This window comes from Chelonia mydas, chromosome 8 (genome assembly GCF_015237465.2).
Source record: "Chelonia mydas isolate rCheMyd1 chromosome 8, rCheMyd1.pri.v2, whole genome shotgun sequence".
Taxonomy (NCBI): domain Eukaryota; kingdom Metazoa; phylum Chordata; order Testudines; family Cheloniidae; genus Chelonia; species Chelonia mydas.
This window is the reverse complement of record NC_057854.1, coordinates 106327470-106350831: the sequence shown is the minus strand read 5'-3', so window position 1 is coordinate 106350831 and position 23362 is coordinate 106327470. Positions and strand designations below refer to the sequence as shown.

At 43.5% G+C, this 23362-nt stretch overlaps 1 protein-coding gene across 2 annotated transcripts in view; it reads left to right on the top strand.

Annotated features, from left to right (window-relative positions):
- Nucleotides 1-23362, top strand: part of CFAP57 (cilia and flagella associated protein 57) — a 127059-nt gene that overhangs the window by 95349 nt on the left and 8348 nt on the right. For both annotated transcript variants that reach the window (XM_037908028.2, XM_043521515.1), the window contains 3 exons: nt 9084-9200; nt 10707-10841; nt 10927-11070. In XM_037908028.2, the coding sequence (XP_037763956.1) occupies nt 9084-9200; nt 10707-10841; nt 10927-11070 (396 nt within the window). The remainder of the gene's footprint in view (nt 1-9083; nt 9201-10706; nt 10842-10926; nt 11071-23362) is intronic.

Genomic DNA, 23362 nt, shown 5'->3' with positions numbered 1-23362 from the left:
ATTGTTGCTGACCTAATCAGTTTATGGTTATTACATGTTTTGATTGACAACCTACCTGTGTGTCTTGCTTAGTCTGTTTGTTTTTGTTTTTGGGATTACTGCTCTGGGATGTATCAGAGTGTAACATTATGGTGATGAGTATATCTATTCTCAAAAAGAAAAGGAGTACTTGTGGCACCTCAGAGACTAACAATTTATTTGAGCATAAGCTGTGCTACATTACAATGCTAATAAGCGATGGTCACATAAACACCACCCTATACCGGAAACCTACTGACCGATGAAGTGAGCTGTAGCTCACGAAAGTTTATGCTCAAATAAATTGGTTAGTCTCTAAGGTGCCACAAGTATTCCTTTTCTTTTTGCGGATACAGACTAACACGGCTGCTACTCTGAAACCTATATCTATTCTGAAACCCATGCAGCCTGTTGAATTGATACGTTATTAGGAATTTTTTGAACTATGTGCAGCTTGTGCTGACTCTGAGGTTGCTAGGTTACCCTTGTTGCAGAACTGCTTACGCCATAATGGCACTGATATTTATGATGGATTCTCAAAGCCCAGGTTCTCCTTTTATGTAACTGTTCAGTGTCACGAGTATTTTGGCACTGGCAATTCTGTTCTGTTAAAGAGGAAAACATTTTTTGAAGCTCACCAGCCACCCAACAAAACCTTGTGTGAGTTTGCATGTCATTTGTGGCAGTTGACCCAGGAATTTGAGGACGTCATGATGATCATGTTCAGGGATATTTCTGTGATTGATGTAGTCAGTGACTGCTTGGGCAAATGGCTACTGGCAGAAGATGTTAGAATGCTAATTTTTAATGTCACGGTTGCTAAGAGTGAGGCATTTGAGAGGGCTAGAGCTGAAAAGGGTTCTATGATTCAGACTGTTGCAACCTTTGTGTCTACATTTAAACCATCAGCTGCTCCTCCTACTTCCATCACCCACAGTCATACAATGCTACCTACTCTCTCTCCAAGGCCTCAGCAGCTAAAGTTGGTAGTTCCTCACTGTTTCTCCTGTGGTAGTATGGGTCACTTTGCCAGTTTCCCTACCTGCCCAGTTAGAACTACTGTGTTCCAGGCTTGTGGGAAGGAAGGCCTCTTTAAGTTAGGGTGACATGGTACAGTGGTTCACAGAGATAGGAGGCCTGAAGTGCATACTGTGAATGTGGAACCACATGAGACTATTGTTACCAGAGACTCTAATATTTCCTTTACTACAGTCTTCTCATGTGGCAAAGTGCTGGAGCTGGTATCCTGTATTGTGGAAATTAATGGTACACCACTCAAGTGCATGGTGGATATGAGTGCTGAAGTTAACGTTCTCCCCTCTGAGTTAGTTCACAGTTTGGACATTTGTCTGAGTACAGTGGTGATAAAAGCTTGGAATTTGTATGCCTTGCAGACAGTGAGTGAAGCTGTATCTCTGTGCTTTACAAAGTCATAGCCTGGACGGCATAGTTTTACATTGTTAAAGGCTCAGTTGTTAATGCTGTCCCATTATTGTTGTATGATCTGTGCTTACAGCTTGGTATTATACATGAATTTGCACAGGACACCTCAGGTGTGGCTATGTTGGCTAGAATAGAAGGGAATGCCCGAAGTATTGTTCAGAGACACCAGAATTTATTTAATGGAGACAGTGTGTGTTCTCTCTGCGTTAGCTTTGAATGCCAACCCCTTTGCACCACCTGCACATTGTATACCACTTGCACGTTGTTTACCTCCTTGCACTTGTGGACAAGATCTGAGCAGAACTGCAGCACATGAAAGATAATGGTGGAGACGGAAGGGTCTACAGATTGGAGCTCATCCACAGTGATCTTGTATAAGTAGGATGCCAGTATTCAACTGCGCACAGATTTTAGGGCACTGTGATAGGCGGCACTCACCTCCTAAGTGCCCTCTAGTGGCTGTTGCGGTACTGCAATCTTTTTCTGTTCCTGGTATTCCCTGTAGGTTGCCAGCCTCACTAGGTGGGTCTTCAATGGCTCAGCCTTCCATTCAAGTCACAGAGTCAAAAATGTACCCCTTCCATGGTAGCAAAGAGTTCACTAAACTGTCTGCCCTCACCAGAGTCTTCAGCCCCATCTCCGGGCCCTTTAAATCCAGCCTATTCTTGGGCTTCTGAAGGAGCTTTGTACCCTTCTCAGGGCTTAGGCCACTTTGCAAGTGGCTGTTGGGAGAACCTGGGCCCACCCACTATTCTGAATTCCAATCCAGAGACCCTATAAACAGCAACCATGTATGGCTTCCTTTAATTGTTGCTGCATTCCCTGGGCTTCTTCCCACCTGGACCCTTTACCTTTTCCCATTACCTTAGGGCTAAAGTTCTCAGGTCCTCTCTCCCAGGTCCAGTAAATGCAGCCTGTAAAGCTCCTTTGGCCAGAGAGGAGCACCGTTCCTCGCCCTTCTGGTCCCAGCCAAGAACAACCCTGCTGCTCCTCTTAGCTGAGCCTGCTCATTGGCTGCTTCCATTCTGATTGGCTGCTTCCACAAGGCATCTCTAGGCAGGCCTAGAGGACCCATTTCCGCTACTCCTTTCTGGGGCTGGGTGTAGTAGGACTGTAGGGCCTCCAGCAGTGTACCGGGTACACCGTGTCACAGGCACTTAATAAATATGTCAAATGTGAGCGGTTTCAACTGCCAATCTTCAAAGAGGAGATTTGCTTGGTAAGTGGATCTTGAATTTTCTGTCTGTTGGACTACCAATCAAGTTATTGGCAAATACTTGTGGCAGAGAGTTTGCAGCTATTATTGACTTTCAGCACATCATTTGGGAGGTACTGCTAGCAGTGATTCCTTCTGGCTTAGTCTCTGCTCTGGAGGTATTTCAGAGAGTTGTCTCTCAGCTCTTTGATAATATCCAGGGTGCATATTGCTATTTGGATGACATTCTCATCTTTACTAAGACCTTTCCTGAACATGATTCTTTTCTGGATCAGGTACTAACCCAACTCCAACAAGCTGACATAAAGTTGAATGCAGCCAAGTGTAGTTAAGATGCTGTAGCGTTTCTAGGACATTCTCTGTCAGACGATGGTGTGAAACTGACACCTGAACAGCTGCAAGCTGTTGCTTCACTACCCTACCCACTGATCATAATGGTTTATGTTCATTCTTTGGCCTCTCTCAATACATAGGTGGGCTTCCTATGCCCCATTTTAGTACAACGAAAAGACTTCAAAAACAGACTCCAACGAGAGACTGCTGAATTGGAATGAATTTGCAAACTGGATACAATTAACTTAGGCTTGAATAAAGACTGGGAGTGGATGGGTCATTACACAAATGAAAACTATTTCCCCATGTTTATTCCCCCCCGCCCCCCCAACTGTTCCTCAGACGTTCTTGTTAACTGCTGGAAATGGCCCACCTTGATTATCACTACAAAAGGTTTTCTTCCCCCCTCCCCCCCTGCTCTCCTGCTGGTAATAGCTCATCTTAAGTGATCACTCTCCTTACAGTGTGTATGATAACACCCATTTTTTCATGTTCTGTGTGTATATAAATCTCCTCACTGTATTTTCCACTGAATGCTTCCAATGAAGTGAGCTGTAGCTCATGAAAGCTTATGCTCAAATAAATTGGTTAGTCTCTAAGGTGCCACAAGTACTCCTTTTCTTTTTGGAAGAACAGCTGGATCGCTGTCTTCCTCTCAATGCAGATCTGAGCCCAGATCCGATAAGAAAATAAATTGGGGATACCACTCAGGTAGAGATCCACAACAGCAACAGAGGTGATAGAGTTCTCTTAGATGACGGCTACATTCTGATGCACCCCAGAACAGCAATCCCCTGATTGAAAAAATGAAGTAAGAAACACAAGTAGATTGTCAGTCAAAACATGTAATAACCATGAACTGGTTATGTCAGCAAAAGCCTGAACAAAGATATAACAGTCGGAACAAGAGATATGTAGCAATAGGCCCTGAGTAGCTTTCCCCACTGCAAAAGAAACAGGGACAGGAACGCCAAGTTCAAGGAGCAGGAACCGGGCAACAAAACAGGAACAAGAACCAGGAAGGCAACACACACACACACACACACACCAGTCATCATAATTTCTTTCCCTTCTCCCCAAAAATTCAGTGGTACCTAGCAATGTTCCCTCTAATTTTTCCCATCCATATGTGGAATGAATTTTGTTATGTGCGCCAAATTATCGTGGTAATGTGCAGATGTGTGCCACCAACAGAAACAAAAAAACTAGTTATATATATTTAAAAATTTACCCATAGGGATAATTACTTCAGCCACGACAGGTTAGGCATTTTAGTACTCACTACTCAAAGAATTAAATTTATGTGTAAGAGAGAAATAGAAATTATGAATGGCATAGACCAGTCAAAAAACTCAAACAACAGCACTTTGAAAGAATACAATTACAGAGTGTATGTGCATTGCAGGAAGTATCAAGTAGTAACAACACCACCACCACAAGTATGTGCTGGGAGATTAGTGTGAAAGACAGTGTGTGTGTGTGACAGAGAGAGAGAGAGAGACAAAGTGTGTGTGTATGTGTGAGACATTGCGACTTTTAGGTCTGTAATCGAGTGACCAGAGAGACTGAAGTGTTCTCCGATTGGTTTATGAATGTTATAATTCTTGACATCTGATTTATGTCCATTTATTCTTTTATGTAGAGACTGTCCAGTTTGACCAATGTACATGGCAGAGGGGCATTATTGGTACATGATGGCATATATCACACTGGTAGATGTGCAGGTGAACGAGCCTCTGATAGTGTGGCTGATGTGATTAGGCCCTTTGATGGTGTCCGCTGAATAGATACAGTTGGCAACGGGCTTTGTTGCAAGGATAGGTTCCTGGGTTAGTGGTTCTGTTGTGTGGTGTGTGGTTGCTGGTGAGTATTTGCTTCAGATTGGGGGGCTGTCTGTAGGCAAGGACTGGCCAGTCTCCCAAGATTTGTGAGAGTGATGGGTCGTCCTTCAGGATAGGTTGTAGATCCTTGATGATGCGTTGGAGAGGTTTTAGTTGGGGGCTGAAGGTGATGGCTAGTGGCTTTCTGTTATTTTCTTTGTTGGGCCTGTCCTGTAGTAGGTGACTTCTGGGTACTCTTCTGGCTCTGTCAATTTGTTTCTTCACTTCAGCAGGTGGGTACTGTAGTTGTAAGAATGCTTGATAGAGATCTTGTAGGTGTTTGTCTCTGTCTGAGGGGTTGGAGCAAATGTAGTTGTATCATAGAGCTTGGCTGTAGGCAATGGATCGTGTGGTGTAGTCTGGGTGAAAGCTGGAGGCATGTAGGTAGGAATAGCGGTCAGTAGGTTTCCGGTATAGGGTGGTGTTTATGTGACCATCACTTATTAGCACTGTAGTGTCCAGGAAGTGGATCTCTTGTGTGGACTAGTCCAGGCTGAGGTTGATGGTGGGATGGAAATTGTTGAAATCCGGGTGGAATTCCTCAAGGGCTTCTTTTCCATGGGTCCAAATGATGAAGATGTCATCAATATAGCAGAAGTAGTGTAGGGGCAGTAGGGGACGAGAGCTGAGGAAGCGTTGTTCTAAGTCAGCCATAAAAATGTTGGCATACTGTGGGGCCATGCGGGTACCCATAGCAGTGCCGCTGATTTGAAGGTATACATTGTCCCCAAATGTGAAATGTCTATCACCTTCAGCCCCCAACTAAAACCTCTCCAACGCATCATCAAGGATCTACAACCTATCCTGAAGGATGACCCATCACTCTCACAAATCTTGGGAGACTGGCCAGTCCTTGCCTACAGACAGCCCCCCAACCTGAAGCAAATACTCACCAGCAACCACACACCACACAACAGAACCACTAACCCAGGAACCTATTCTTGCAACAAAGCCCGTTGCCAACTGTGTCCACATATCTATTCAGGGGACACCATCAAAGGGCCTAATCACATCAGCCACGCTATCAGAGGCTCGTTCACCTGCACATCTACCAATGTGATATATGCCATCATGTGCCAGCAATGCCCCTCTGCCATGTACGTTGGCCAAACTGGACAGTCCCTACGTAAAAGAATAAATGGACACAAATCAGATGTCAAGAATTATAACATTCATAAAACAATCGGAGAACACTTCAATCTCTCTGGTCACTCGATTATAGACCTAAAAGTCACAATATTACAACAAAAAGACTTCAAAAACAGACTCCAACGAGAGACTGCTGAATTGGAATTAATTTGCAAACTGGATACAATTAACTTAGGCTTGAATAGAGACTGGGAGTGGATGAGTCATTACACAAAGTAAAACTATTTCCCCATGTTTATTCCCCGCCTCCCCCCCACTGTTCCTCAGACGTTCTTGTTAACTGCTGGAAATGACCCACCTTGATTATCGCTATAAAAGGTTTTCTCCCCCTCTCCCCCCCCCCGCTCTCCTGTTGGTAATAGCTCATCTTAAATGATCACTCTCCTTACAGTGTGTATGATAACACCCATTTTTTCATGTTCTGTGTGTATATAAATCTCCTCACTGTATTTTCCACTGAATGCATCCGATGAAGTGAGCTGTATCTCGCTTTTATTACGCTCAAATAAATTGGTTGGTCTCTAAGGTGCCACAAGTACTCCTTTTCTTTTTGCGAATACAGACTAACATGGCTGCTACTCTGAAAACTGTTTTTCCAGAGGCTCAATCTTGAGGGGTATTTTTTTAATCAGACTATCATAAATTCATGCATCCTTCTAACTATGATATTATACCAGACTGGGCAAGTTGGCAGGAGTGGCAAGGGCCTCCACTGATGCCTTGGCCATACTGTCCAACCCCAGGATTTCCATATCAAGCTCCTTCAAGAGGTACGACCTGGGTTCTGCATTGAGGCAATGATGTTTCTGTAGATCTGGGACACTCGGATCTGATACCAAGCAATAAGTCCCCTGTGCTGATCCAAAACATCTTATATGATGAAGCAGAGGAAGGTGATGCACCTCTAGAAATCAAGATTTTGCATCAGGACCAGGAACTCTCCAGATGAAAATGTGGGAGTAGGCTCAGCTTCCTCACTTTCTGAGTTAGTTAGCAGAAGGGTTTCTACTTTAAAATTACCCTGTTTTACTGGTGGAAATGTCTCATCCTGTCTTTTAAATCCTTGGAAATACCTCTACAAGGTTTGTCTGCCCATTCTGGAGGGTCGCTGACAGCCAGCAAAATCAGTATGGTATACTCTGACTTCCTGTCCACCAATTGTTAAAAAAACAGTTAACTCCTCATACAGGATCTGATAATGTTTTTCTTGTTTCCACCTCCCTTCTCCCACTAATTCTGTGGTAATAGCTGCAGTGATCAAGAACAGGATATTTACATTCTACCCCCAGTGACAAAGAGGGAAAAAATTAGATTATTTGGGAAGAAAATTATTTTCTTCATTTTATTTAAACATGAGGATAGCTAACTATCTAACTGTCTGGGTAATGTGTGACATGTTAATTTCATTTAAAAAACTAGAACAATATAAAATTAACATGGCACATGTTAAATTAATGGATTAAAAAAAAGATCTGGAGATCATGGTGGATAATCAGATGAACATGAGCTCCCAGTATGAGGCTGTGGCCAAAAGAGTTAATGTGATCCTGGGATGCATAAACAGGGGAATCTTGAATAGAAGTAGAGAGGTTGTTTTACCTCTATATTTGGCACTGGTACAACTGCTGCTGTAATACCGTGTCCAGTGCTGGTGCCTGCAGTACAAGAAGGATGTTGCTAAATTGGAGAAGGTTCAGAGAAGAGCTACCAGAATGATTAAAGGATTAGAAAACATGCCTTCTAGTGCTCAATCTATTTAACTTAACAAAGAGAAGGTTAAAGGCTGAGTTGATTACAGTCCAAAAGTATCTCCATGGGGCAACAAATATTTACTAATGGGCTCATCAATCTAGCAGAGAATGGTCTAACACAGGGGTGGGCAAACTTTTTGGCCGGAGGGCCACATCGGGGTTGCAAAACTGTATGGAGGGCCGGGTAGGGAAGGCTGTGCCTCCCCAAACAGCCTGGCCCCCACCCCCTATCCACCCCTTCCCACTTCCTGCCCCCTGACTGCCCCCCTCAGAACTCCCGACCCATCCTAACCACCCCCTTCCAGGATCCCACCCCTTATCCAACCCCCATTGCTCCCAGTCTCCTGCCCCCTATCCACATACCCCGCCCCCTGACAGGCCCCCCCCCCGGGACCCCACGCCTATCCAACCCCCCACTGTTCCCCATTCTCCATCCTCCCTGCAGAACCTCCACCCCATCCAATCGCCCCCTGCTCCCTGTCCCCTGACTGCCCCCCAGGACCCCTTGCCCCTTATCCAACCCCCGGCCCCCTTACCGTGCCACTCAAAGCAGCATGTCTGGCAGCCGCACCGCCTGGCCGGAGCTAGACACACTGCCTCTCCGCTCGGCAGGAGCGCGCAACCCCACCACCCAGAGCGCTGGTGGCGCGGCGAGGTGAGACTGCGGGGGAGAGGGGACAGCAGGGGAGGGGCCGGGGGCTAGCCTCCCTGGCCGGGAGCTCAAGGGCCGGGCAGGACGGTCCCGCAGGCTGGATGTGGCCCGCAGGCCGTAGTTTGCCCATCTCTGCTCTAACACAGTCCAATGGCTGGAAGTTGAAGCTAGGCAAATTCAGACTGGAAATAAGGCTTACATTTTTGACAGTTTTCAGAGTAACAGCCATGTTAGTCTGTATTCGCAAAAAGAAAAGGAGTACTTGTGGCACCTTAGAGACTAACCAATTTATTTGAGCATAAGCTTTCGTGAGCTACAGCATCTGATGAAGTGAGCTGTAGCTCACGAAAGCTTATGCTCAAATAAATTGGTTAATCTCTAAGGTGCCACAAGTACTCCTTTTATTTTTGACAGTGAGGGTAATTAACCATTGGAACAATTTGCCAAGAGTCATGATAGATTATCCACCACTGACAATTTTAAAATCAAGATTGGATGTTTGTATAAAAGATATGTTGTAGCAATTATTTTGGGGAAGTTCTATGGCCTGTGTATTAGATCCCTTCGGTTTTGTAATCTGTGTTTTTCCTTCACTCATGTCTCTTTCACAGTCCCAATCCCCTTCTTTTGCTTCCTTGCAGATGGAGGGAGAACTGGAACGTTTCCACCAGCAGAACATGCAGCTGGAACTGAACATCACAGAGCTACGACAGAAGCTAAAGGCCACTGACCGTGAGATGCACAAGGAGCAGCAGAAGGTATGGGGCACAACCTTGATGGCAGAGATCTCAAGTCATACAAAATGCAAGCTGTCAGGAACATGGATAGTATAGATGCATGGCTTTGAGGACAGAGTTTCCTTTCTTGGGTACTGTGCAGAAGTGAAGGGGAAGAGAGGCTCTGGCAGGAGGGATCAGAGACACAAGCATTCCAAGTATGAAGGCTTGTGGGAGAGTTGGATATTACAGAGAGGTAGATAGTACCGAATCTCCAGCCATTTGGTCTAACAGAGCCTGTGTGCATTGTCCTTCTGGATATGCTGCAAGGTCTGTATATTCACTTAGGATTCATAGAGTAGTTGGGGAGAGGGCTAAACGAACCTCTCTGCCACACCCAAGGTAAAAAGAAAAGGAGGACTTGTGGCACCTTAGAGACTAACCAATTTATCTGAGCATGAGCTTTCGTGAGCTACAGCTCACTTCATCGGATGCATACTGTGGATTTCCACAGTATGCATCCGATGAAGTGAGCTGTAGCTCACGAAAGCTCATGCTCAGATAAATTGGTTAGTCTCTAAGGTGCCACAAGTCCTCCTTTTCTTTTTGCGAATACAGACTAACACGGCTGTTACTCTGACACCCAAGGTAGAGAGTTTGGGAATATATGGCCTCAGCAACCTGTTCCCTCCCAAGAGTACCATCTGGGCTGGACCTCTGCAATGACATGCAGTAATTAGTCAGGAAAGGTAGAGGGGGGGAGTTGTGGATGGATATCAAGGCATACTTATAGTGGAAGGAACCACGTCAGAGGTGTATGAAAGGTCAGAGAGGAAGAAGCAAGAGGTTTGAAAGTGGGCATGAAGGAATTTAGTAGCCAAGGATAGGATTGGGGAAGCAGGCAGGGTATAGAGTGAGCAAATAAGAAACTTTGCGCCAGAGAGAATGAGGAAGGGTGTTGATATGAAGCCATCAAGTTAAGAACATAGCTACCATCTGCACCTGTTTTTCTGTCCTGTCACCTGTTACATTTACTTGTTGCATCTTGTTTCTAGTAAGATTGTAAGCTCTTTGGGCAGGAACTACATCTGCCTATGTGTTTGTTAGGGTGACCAGATGTCCCAATTTTATAGGGACAGCCCCAATTTTGGGGGCTTTTTCTTATATAGGCTCCTATTACACCCACCCCCGTCTCGATTTTTCACATTTGCTGTCTGGTCACCCTAGTGTTTGTGCAGTGTCCAAGATAACAGGATCCTTAACCTGAATGGGGCCTCCATGTACTAGTGCAGTACAAGTAACAATGCAATTCTCATGGGGTGAGAAGTGTTGGTTATTGGCAAGATTTGTTACTGTCTTAAGTGTGACAGCACTCAAAGGCCAAGAAGGTTCTCTCTCCAACTGGGAGATGTCCAGATGGCACATTCTTAAAAACAAAAAATATAAATAAGAACACATGAGGATTCTCAACAATTCAGCTAGAGCTTCCAGGAGGTCCTCATGCATGACAGTGTGCTCTGAGTGGTTGTTCATGTATAATTCTTGCAGGAGCGAGACATGGAAGCTCTTGTGAAGCGGTTTAAAACGGATCTTCATAATTGTGTGGGCTTCATCCAGGAGCCCAAAAAACTGAAGGAGGGGATCCGGGAACTCTACGACAAATACGTGCAGCAGGCAGACATGGTGAGTTAAGGGTCTTTCCTCTCCATGGTAGATGAGCGCATCTCTGGTGTCACATCTTCTGAGCCTGTGTATTGTCTCTCGTCAGGTGGAGATTGTGGGGGTTGACACAGATCTGCAGCAGGAGTACACCCGGCAGAGAGAGCATCTTGAGAGAAATCTGGCAACGTTGAAGAAGAAGGTGGTGAAGGAAAGTGAGATCCACCGAGCTGATAATGTGCGGATCATGCAGGTACATGGCCCATTTTCTTTGCTCCTGGCAGGGGCAGATGGAGGGAGAAGCTGCACACAAGAGAATTCCTCTTTCTCAGGCTTCCTTGCTGCAGTAGATTCTCAGGAGTCTGAGAAGATTTCTGTTTGATACCCTCCCAGTGTTCCACTTAGACTGGAACTCTGGAAGTTTTCTAAGTTGCTGAAGAGAAGGTGTTTAAAAGTGCCGTGTTTTCTCAAAGTGATGGATGGGGTTGAGTGGGATCTGTAAGGGAAGAGATGGCTGGAACAGTTGCTATTTCCAGTCTCCGTGTGAAAGTTTACACTTTCACGGTGTAAATTGCAGGAGGAAGGGGTCTCCACTATATGTGAATATCAGGGTTTTCGTTGTATAATGTAATTCTTCTCCAAGTATCCTCTGCATATTCCCAGTCATGGGATGCTCCAACTGGTGCAGCCTGGGTGATGGAATCTTAGCTAGCAGTGCCCACTAGAGCCCTCAAGTGCCTTCCTTGCTCCTCCCCTCAGTGATTGTGAGGTTGAGGGTATAAAAGGTGTTCCTCAGTTCCTCACCTCAATTCCTTCCAGCCATGACCATCTGATGGATTAGGAACTACTCTGGGATTGTCCTGGATCTGTACTTCAAGTGCCTAGTTAGATTAGTTTTACTCTAGTTAATTCAGTCATAGTTAGTTTAAAATTTAAGTAGTTCTGAATAGTTTTAGATAAATTCTGTTAGTACCAGGATGACAGAAATGAAGACTAAGAAGCTGTGCTTTAAGAAATAGGTTTCCTGTCCATCAGGTTCCTGGCAGGCGATACTCATACTAGATATCTTCTGTGTTTGGGAAGAGGTCATTCTCCATCAAAATGCTCAGTATGCTCTGTGTTCATGACACAAGTGAAGGAGAGGGAAAATAGCCTGCAGGCAAATAGAGGCAGCTAAAAGGAGAGTTTTGGAGGGACTAGCTGCAGACTCTGTGTTGGGTGGTAATGGGACTTGGTGAGTGGTGTGTTTGGCCTGTCTGAGCATAGTTTGGTTGACTGTTTGTTTGTTGTTCTCTGTGTATGGGGTGTAGGCTCTGAGTAAGCAGGCTGCCTTGACAAAGGCTGCCAGGCTCTAACCCTTCAAGAATGTCTTCTCTTCATGTCCTTTGGCTCCTTGATTAATTTTGTTCTCAATAGCTTGATTTTTTGCTGAGTTCTCATATCTTCTCTCTTTTTACCCTCCCCTTTTGCTATTAGTTTAACCCCCTCCTAACTACTCTAGCCCAAGGAAATTGATCCCTCCTCTTACTGAGGCCATCCAAATTATACAGCTCCCTCTCCCTTTAGAAAGTGGACCAGTGCTCCACAAAACCAAAACCCTATGCCCTACACCACTTACTAGTCAGATATTCCAGAATTTTCTGCCTTCTGTCTTCCTTTATTTGTGGGACAGGAAGGATCTCCAAGAAGATCACTTAGACATTCTTCTGTACACTTACAACTTCCCTGAAGTCATCTATTATCTGCAAGATATGCCAGGACACAGTGTCATTATTGCTGTTTGTGGTGTGCTTGCTGTTTGACTGAAATATACCATGTGGTCTGTTTGTTTGGGGAACCGTGTGCCAAGCCTAGTGGCCTGCTAGGCAAGGCTGAGAGCTTCTTAATGAGGTTTTGATCCCTAAGCCCTTTAGCACCCATCAACCCTTAGCCAGGGGGTGGGACTACTCAGGAAGACCAGGGCTTTAAAAAGCCCACTCCTAAGCGACCAGAGGAGCTAGTGAACAGGAGCGGCTAACACAGGAGTTTTTCAAGGGAGTTCTCCAGTGAAGGAGGAATGATTACATGACCCTTGGGGTAAGTGTTGTCTGTAGTGTGCGTGTTTAGAGGGGAAGTGTGAAGGGGGGCTAGATACACTTAACATTCTTGAAACTTAAAGCCAAAAACACCCTCTGATAAAAACAAAACATCAACAAAGGAACAAGCTGCAGGAGTAAAAAGAGATTGCAGGCAGAAGTCCAGCAACAGAGTGGGAGCTATCCAGTTTATTGCACCCAGTGCAGCATGTATGATTACCTGCCCTATGGGTGGTGTATGTGTGTGCATTCGGTGCAAGGAGCTCCTGGCCCTCAGAGACCGTGTACGGGCTTTGGAGGCCAGGGTGGCAGAACTGGAGGAGCTAAGGGAGGCAGAAAGGTATGTTGATGAGGCTTTCTGGGACACTGTAGATTTGTCCCACCTCTGGTCAGACAGCCCCTGCACTGTTAGGGAGGATGAAAGGCTCAGGGAAGGAGAACATCCAACAGGAGCAGAGGGAAACGATCCCATAGTTGGGACCCTCCTTCCAGATGATGTCGTGGTATCCTCTTGCACTCCGGGAGAGGGAATTCCAGTTATTAGGAAGAGACAGTTATTAGTAATGGGCGATTTGATCATTAGAAACATAGATAGCTGAGTTTGCGATGACAGGAGAACGCATGGTGACTTGCCTACCTGGTGCAAAGGTTACGGATCTCTTGAGACCTCTAGATAGACTTATGTGTAGTTCTGGGGAGGAACCGGTGGTCGTGGTACATGTAGGAACCAGTGACATAGGGAAGGATAGGAGAGAGGTCCTGGAGGCCAAATTTAGGCTTCTAGGTAAGAGATTGATGTCCAGGACCTCCATGGTAGAATTCTCTGAAATGCTTCCAGTTCCACGTACAGGGCCAGTTAGACAGGCAGAACTTCAGGGTCTCAATGCGTGGATGAGACAATGGTGTAGGGAGGAGGAGTTTAGATTTATTAGGATCTGGGGAAACTTTTGGGAAAGGGGGAGTCTATACAGGAAGGATGGGCTCCACCTAAACCAAAATGGAACTAGATTGCTGGCACGTAAAATTAAAAAGGTCGTAAAGCAGTTTTTAAACTAAGGGCTGGGGGAAAGCCGAGAGGTGTGGAGGACCATGTGGTTTGGACAGAGACATCCCTTAGTGGAGGATCTATTAATGGAGATTCTCTATGTCCTAATAAGGAGGAGAGGATGGAAGATGATAAAATACTGGTAGGATCTGATGAGAAACAGTCAAATGAAAAAGAGTCCCATTCAATTACATCATGTAATGGCAGACAGCTAAAAAGTGACAAGTTTTTAAAGTGCTTATATACAAATGCTAGAAGTCTAAATAACAAGATGGGTGAACTAGAGTGCCTGTGGATATTAATATAATAGGCATCACAAAAACTTGGTGGAATGAGGATAATCAATGGAACATAGTAATACCAGGGTATAAAATATATCAGAAGGACAGAACAGGTCGTGCTTGTGGGGGAGTGGCACTATATGTGAAAGAAAGCGTAGAATCAAATGAAGTAAAAATCTTAAATGAACCAAACTGTACCATAGAATCTCTATGGATAGTAATTCCATGCTCTAATAATAAGAGTAGAGATCTATTACTGACCACCTGACCAGAATGGTGGTAGTGACTGTGAAATGCTCAGGGAGATTAGAGAGGCTATAAAAATAAAAAACTCAATAATAATAATAATAATAATAATAATGGGGGATTTCAACTATCCCCCTATTGACTGGGTACATGTCACCTCAGAACGGGATGCAGAGATAAAGTTTCTTGCGACCTTAAATGACTGCTTCTTGGAGCAGTTAGTCCTGGAACCCACAAGAAGAGAGGCAATTCTTGATTTAGTCCTAACTGGAGTGCAGGATCTGGTCCAATAGGTGAATATATCTGGACCGCTTGGTAATAATGACCATAATATAATTAAATGTAACATCCCTTGTGGCAGGGAAAACACCACAGCAGCCCAACACTGTAGCAATTAATTTCAGAAAGGGGGACAACACAAAAATGAGAAACTTAGTTAAACAGAAATTAAAAAGTACAGTGCCAAAAGTGAAATCTCTGCAAGGTGCATGGAAACTTTTTAAAGACATCATAATACAGGCTCAACTTAGATGTATACCCCAAATTAAAAAACATAGAGAACCAAAAAAGTGCCGCTGTGCGTAAACAACAAAGTAAAGGAATCAGTGAAAGGCAAAAAGGCATTCTTTAAAAAGTGGAAGTTAAATCCTAGTGTGGAGAACAGAAAGGAGCATAAACTCTGGCAAATGAAACATAAAAATATAATTAGAAAGGCCAAAAAAGAATTTGAGGAACAGCTAGCCAAAGACTCAAAAAGTAGTAGCAAAATTGTTTTTAACTACCTCAGAAGCAGGAAGCCTGCTAAACAACCACTGGGGGCCACTGGACGATCAAGATGCTAAAGGCCATTGCAGAAAAATTAAATGAATTCTTTGCATCAGTCTTCACAGCTGAGGATGTGAGGGAGACTCCGAAACCTAAGCCATTCTTTTTAGGTGACAAATCTGAGAAACTGTCCCAGATTGAGATGTCATTAGAGGAAGTTTTGGAACAAATTGATAAACTAAACAGTAATAAGTCACCATGACCAGATGTTATTCACCCAAGAGTTCTGAAGGAACTCAAATGTGAAATTGCAGAACTACTAAATGTTGTCTGTAACCCATCATTTAAATCAGCTTCTGTACCAAATGACTGGAAGATAGCTAATGTGATGCCAGTTTTTAAAAAGGGCTCCAAAGGTGATCCCAGCTATTACAGCCTGTAAGCCTGACTTCAGTGGCAGGCAAACTCGTTGAAACTATAGTAAAGAACAAAATGGTCAGACACATAGATGGATATGATTTGTGGGGGAATAGCCAAGATGGTTTTTGTAAAGGGAAATCATGCCTCACCGATCTACTAGAATTCTTTGAGGTGGGTCAATAAGCATGTGGACATCGGGGATCCAGTGGATATAGTCTACTTAGATTTTCAGAAAGCCTTTAACAAGGTCCCTCACCAAAGGCTCTTAAGCAAAGTAAGCTATCATGGGATAAGAGGGAAGGTCCTCTCATAGATCCGTAACTGGTTAAAAGATAGGAAACAAAGGTAGGAATAAATGCTCAGTTTTCAAAATGGAGAGAAGTAAATAGTGGTGTCCCCAGGGGTCTGTACTGGGACAAGTACTATTCAACATATTCATAAACAATGTGGAAAAAGGGGTAAACGGTGAGGTGGGAAAATTTGCAGATGATGCAAAACTACTCAAGATAGTTAAGTTCAAAGCAGACTGCGAAGAGTTACAAAAGGATCTTACTAATTCTGATATGGATAGAGCCCTCTTTAATGTTTTTAATGAAGTAAATGCTAATGGAAACTGCTTGATCATGGGAGACTTTAACTTCCCAGATATAGACTGGAGGACAAGTGCTAGTAATAATAATAGGGCTCAGATTTTCCTAGATGCGATAGCTGATGGATTCCTTCATCAAGTAGTTCCTGAACCGACAAAAGGGGATGCCATTTTAGATTTGGTTTTGGTGAGTAGTGAGGACCTCATAGAAGAAATGGTTGTATGGGACAACCTTGGTTCAAGTGATCATGAGCTAATTCAGTTCAAACTGAAAGGAAGGATAAACAAAATAAATCTGTGACTAGGGTTTTTGATTTCAAAAGGGCTGACTTTCAAAAATTAAGGAAATTAGTTATGGAAGTGGATTGGACTGAAGAATTTATGGATCTAAAGGCAGAGGAGGCCTGGGATTACTTCAAGTCAAAGCTGCAGAAGCTGTCGGAAACCTGCACCCCAAGAAAGGGGAAAAAATTCATAGGCAGGAGTTGTAGACCAAGCTGGATGAGCAAGCATCTCAGAGAGGTGATTAAGAAAAAGCAGAAAGATTACAGCGAGTGGAAGATGGGAGGGATCAGCAAGGAAAGCTACCTTTTTGAGGTCACAACATGTAGGGATAAAGTGAGAAAGGCTAAAAGTCAAGTAGAGTTGGACCTTGCAGAGGGAATTAAAAGCAATAGTAAAAGGTTCTACAGCCGTCTAAATAAGAAGAAAACAAAGAAAGAAGAAGTGGGACTGCTAAACACTGAGGATGGAGTAGAGGTTAAGGATAATCTAGGCATGGCCCAATATCTAAACAAATACTTTGCCTCAGTCTTTAATGAGGCTAATGAGGATCTTAGGGAAAATGGTAACATGATAAATGGGAGTGAGGATATGGAGGTAGATATTACCATATCTGAGGTAGAAGCGAAACTCGAACAGCTTAATGGGACTAAATTGGGGGGCCCAGATAATCTTCATCCACGAATATTAAAGGAATTGGCACATGAAATTGCAAGATCATTAGCAAGAATTTTTAATGAATCTGTAAACTCGGGGGTTGTACCGTATGACTGGAGAATTGCTAACATAGTTCCTATTTTTAAGAAAGGGAAAAAAAGTGATCCAGGTAACTACAGGCCTGTTAGTTTGACATCAGAAGTATGCAAGGTCTTGGAAAAAATTTTGAAGGAGAAAGTAGTTAAGGACATTGAGGTCAATGGTAAATGGGACAAAATACAACATGGTTTTACAAAAGGTAGATCGTGCCAAACCAACCTGATCTCCTTCTTTGAGAAAGTAACAGATTTTTAGACAAAGGAAACGCAGTGGATCTAATTTACCTAGATTTCAGTAAGGCGTTTGATACCGTGCCACATGGGGAATTATTAGTTAAATTGGAAAAGGTGGGGATCAATATGAAAATTGAAAGGCGGATAAGGAATTGGTTAAAGGGGAGACTACAGCGGGTCATACTGAAAGGTGAACTGTCAGGCTGGAGGGAGGTTACCAGTGGAGTTCCTCAGGGATCAGTTTTGGGACCAATCTTATTTAATCTTTTTATTACTGATCTCGGCACAAAAAGTGAGTTTGCGCTAATAAAGTTTGCAGATGTTACAAAGCTGGGAGGTATTGCCAATTTAGAGAAGGACCAGGCTATCATATAGGAGGATCTGGATGACCTTGTAAACTGGAGTAATAGTAATAGGAAGAAATTTAATAGTGAGAAGTGTAAGGTCATGCATTTAGGGATTAATAACAAGAATTTTAGTTACAAACTGGGGATGCATCAATTAGAAGTAATGGAGGAGGAGAAGGGCCTTGGAGTATTGGTTGACCACAGGATGACTATGAGCTGCCAATGTGATATGACAATGAAAAAAGCTAATGCGGTCTTTGGATGCATCAGGCGAGGTATTTCCAGTAGGGATAAGAAGGTGTTAGTACTGTTATACAAGGCACTGGTGAGACCTCATCTGGAATACTGTGTGCAGTTCTGGTCTCCCATGTTTAAGAAGGATGAATTCAATCTGGAACAGGTTCAGAGAAGGGCTTCTAGGATGATCTGAGGAATGGAAAACGTGTCTTATGAAAGGAGACTCAAGGAGCTTGGCTTGTTTAGCCTAACCAAAAGAAGGTTGAGGGGAGATATGATTGCTCTCTATAAATATATCAGAGGGATAAATACCGGAGAGGGAGAGGAATTATTTAAGCTCAGTACCAATGTGGATACAAGAACAAATGGATATAAACTGGCCATCGGGAAGTTTAGACTTGAAATTAGATGAAGGTTTCTAACCATCAGAGGAGTGAAGTTCTGGAATAGCCTTCCAAGGGAAGCAGTGGGGGCAAAAGACCTATCTGGCTTCAAGATTAAACTCGATAAGTTTATGGAGGAGATGGTATGATGGGATAACATGATTTTGGCAATTAATTGATCTTTAACTATTCATGGTAAATAGGCCCAATGCCTGTGATGGGATGTTAGATGGGGTGGGATCTGAGTTACTACAGAGAATTCTTTCCTGGGTATCTGGCTGGTGAATCTTGCCCACATGCTCAGGGTTCAGCTGGTCGCCATATTTGGGGTTGGGAAGGAATTTTCCTCCAGGGCAGATTGAAAGAGGCCCTGGGGGGTTTTCGCCTTCCTCTGTAGCATGGGGCACGGGTCACTTGCTGGAGGATTCTCTGCACCTGGAAGTCTTTAAACCATGATTTGAGGACTTCTGCAGCTCAGACGTAGGTGAGAGGTTTATTGCAGGAGTGGGTGGGTGAGATTCTGTGGCCTGCATTGTGCAGGAGGTCAGACTAGATGATCATAGTGGTCCCTTCTGACCTTAATATCTATGAGTCTATGTTATCACTCAAGAAAGAGATCTTGAAGTCATTGTGGATAGTTCTCTGAAAACATCCACTCAAGGTGCAGCGGCAGTCAAAAAAGTGAACAGAATCTTTTGGAATCATTAAGAAAGGGATAGATAATGAGACAGAAAATATCATATTGCCTCTATGTCAATCCATGGTACACCCACACCCTGAATACTGCATGCAGATTTCATTGCCCCATCTCAGAAAACATATATTGGAATTGGAGAAGGTTCATAAAAGGGCAGCAAATATGATTAGGGGTATGGAACAGCTTCCATATGAGGAGAGATTAATAGGACTGGGACTTTTAAGCTTGGAAAAGAGACGACTAAGGTAGGATATGATAGAGGTCTATAAAATCATGACTGGTATGGAGAAAGGAAGGAAGGAAGTGTTATTGACTCCTTCTCATGACACAAGAACTAGGGGTCACCAAATGAAATTAATAGACAGCAAGTTTAAAGCAAACAAAAGGAAGTATTTCTTCACACAATGCACAGTCAACCTATGGAACTCTTTGCCAGAGAATGTTGTGAAGGCCAAGACTATAACAGGGTTCAAAAAAGAATTAGATAAATTCATGGAGGATAGCTCTATCAATGGTTATTAGCCAGGGTGGGCAGAAATGGGGTCCCTAGACTCTGTTTGTCAGAAGCTGGGAATGGGCAACAGGGGATGGATCGCTTGATGATTACCTGTTCTGTTCATTCCCTCTGAAGCACCCGGCATTGGCCACTGTTGGAAGATGGGGTACTGGGCTAGATGGACCTTTGGTTTGACCCACTATGGCCATTCTTATATTAGGTGTTGTTGGACATAAGGCTGATAGTTTTTGCCAATCTGGGGTATGAATACCACGGAGAAAGTCACTTCTGGAACCCACACAGTGGATTCCTTTCACAGGGGCCAAATCGGACTGAGTTATCAGCACAGTCTTTCTGCCACAGGAAAGCTTTATGAAAATAAGGTTGTCTGTACTTCTCCTCCATCATTCTCCAGAACATATGGTCTTCTAAGGGCTCTTACATCAACCACCTCTGTAATACTATATTCCAGAGTAACAGCCGTGTTAGTCTGTATTCGTAAAAAGAAAAGGAGTACTTGTGGCACCTTAGAGACTAACCAGTTTATTTGAGCATGAGCTTTCATGAGCTACAGCTCACTTCATCGGATGCATAGCATATCGTGGAAACTGCAGAAGACATTATATACACACAGAGACCATGAAACAAAACTTCCTCCCACCTCACTCCCCCGCTGGCAACAGCTTATCTAAAGTGATCCTCAAGTAGAGCCATTTCCAGCACAAATCCAGGTTTTCTCACCCTTCCCCCCCCCCCCACACACACACATACAAACTCACTCTCCTGCTGGCAACAGCCCATCCCCCTTTGAAACCCCTCTTTATAATGCGCATGATAATCAAGGTGGGTCACCTCCAGCACTAATCCAGGTTTTCTCACCCCCCCCACACACCCCCCTTTTCCAAAAACCACACACACAAACTCATTCTCCTGCTGGCAACAGCTCATCTTACAATGTGCACAGCAATAATCCAAGTAATTGGATTGAATGAGAATGAGTTTGTGTGTGTGGTTTTTGGAAAAGGGGGGTGTGGGGGGGGGGGGTGAGAAAACCTGGATTAGTGCTGGAGGTGACCCACCTTGATTATCATGCGCATTATAAAGAGGGGTTTCAAAGGGGGATGGGCTGTTGCCAGCAGGAGAGTGAGTTTGTATGTGTGTGTGTGTGGGGGGGGGGGGGGGGGGGAAGGGTGAGAAAACCTGGATTTGTGCTGGAAATGGCTCTACTTGAGGATCACTTTAGATAAGCTGTTGCCAGCGGGGGAGTGAGGTGGGAGGAAGTTTTGTTTCATGGTCTCTGTGTGTATATAATGTCTTCTGCAGTTTCCACGATATGCTATGCATCCGATGAAGTGAGCTGTAGCTCACGAAAGCTCATGCTCAAATAAACTGGTTAGTCTCTAAGGTGCCACAAGTACTCCTTTTCTTTTTTTTTGTAATACTATATGTTCGTCTTTGAATGAGAGTGTTGCGACATTAGTTAGTGCACAAGTACAAACCTAGTATAGAGAACAAGTGTTGGAAGTTAGTGATTCCCTGGCAGGTGATGGGGGCGGGTATATCCTTGAACTCTCCTATGCCCTCAATAATAGTCACTTCAGTTGCATCCTGTCCAGGCCTGAGGGCTCATTTGGACAACAGTTTGGTGATAAGAGATCACTGATCACCAGCAGAAAGGACATTGCACATTAATATAGGAGAACTGAGGACCATAAAGTGGCCTCTAAAATAGTTCTTAATTTAGATCAGACACAGACTGGTTTGGGTGGCAACAGACAATATGACAGCACTCATTGTACTAGTTGAACAAACAGGGAGAGACTTATTTCTCTCAGTTGTGCAGGAAAGCAGTGTCTCTTTAGGAATGCTGTATAGAGCAGGACATTCACCCAGTGACAATTCACATGGTCTGGAAAAACAACCACCTCACAAATAACTTGAGCAGGATAATCTCTCAATCCACAACTGGTCCCTGGAGGATTTCTTGGTGATTTAAATCTTCAAACTGTGGGGTAATCCATAATAAAACTGGTTTCTGAGTAGCAGCCGTGTTAGTCTGTATCTGCAAAAAGAAAAGGAGTGCTTGTGGCATCTTAGAGACTAACAAATTTATTTGAGCACAAGCTTTTGTGAGCTACAGCTCACTTCATCAGATGCATGCAGTGGAAAACTATTTGCATCCAAGCACAACAAAAAATGTTAGAGGTTTTGATGAAGGGCAGGGAGAGACAAGGAGTCAATATCGGATGCTTTTTTGATAAATTGGAATCAAGGTCTCATGTATGTATTTCCACAATTTCCTCTCTCCAAGAGAGTGATAAAATAATTAACAGAAGAGATCCCAAATGATCTTAATAGTACTACCTTGGACCAAAAAACAGTGGTGTCTGGACTTATCACCTGTCCAGGGGCATATATAGGCTTTTCTCTGGACTTCTTGTCACAAAAGCAAGGGAAGACGTATCACTGAGTTCCTCAGTTTCTTCACATCAGTGCTTGGGTAATAGGACTCTGGGACTTTTTAAGCCATCTTTTTCGTTAGAAGTGCAAAATGTTTCGGTTAATTCAAGAATGTACGAATGTTATGCTCATAAATAGAAAACAACTTTATTATGGATTAATATCAGTAATGTAGATTCTTATATAGCACCTAATAACTATATCCTAGAATATTTATTATATTTCAAGAGGAAGGGTCACTCACTGCCCTCTGTTAAGGTCCATCTGTCTGTAACTTCAGCATACTGTGTTCCTGTAGACAATAAATCAGTTGTTCATGTTGTAGTTAAGAAATTCTTTAAAGGTCTTAATAATCTGTATCCACTGGTGAGAGACCCTGTACCTTCTTTGGCTCTAATTTAGTTTTTATACAATGGATGCAATACCCATTTGAACTCATACAGGATTGCACATTTTTCCATTTACCTATTATAAAAGCTTTGTTTAATAGATAGTGCCCTCAGCAAGATGAATAAGCAAGTTTCATGTGTTAATGGCAGAGACACCTTTTTACTGTCCTTTATAAAGACAAAGTAACATTGCATACTCACCTGAGGCTTTTGCTTACGGTGATATCTGATTTTTATATTAATCAATTAATTTATTGGTGTTTTTTGCCAAACCTCATACCTATATGGGTGAGGCTAAACTGCATATATTAGATGCCAGAAGGGTTTTAGCATGCTATTTGGACAGAACTAATCATTTCAGACAATCACCCAGTAGGGTAATCTCTTATAAGGAAAGAAACAAAGGCCGAGCTGTTACTGTTCAAACTCTATTTAAATGAGTGAGACTCTATATTAAAGAAGTATATACACTAATGACTGTCCCACTTCCTGAAGCAGTTAGAGCACACTCTTCTACAGCAAAGGCATTCTCAATGGTTTTTACTAAACACATTCCTCTAGTGGAGATTTGCGTAGCAGCTCCATGGAGTTCAGTTCAGATGTTTACTAAGCACTATCCGTTAGACTTAGAGTCTAGATCAAATGCTAAGTTTTGTTCACAATCACTGAGGGGAGCGGTGAGGGAGGTACGTGAGTGCTCCAACAGGCACTGCTAGCTAAGGTTCTACTGTCCAGCTGCACTGGTCAGAGCATCCCAGGAGTGTGAATATGCAGAGTCCATCTCAAAGAGCTCTGGTTACAGGTAAATAACCTTCAATTTATAATAAAACAAACAGCATTTGTG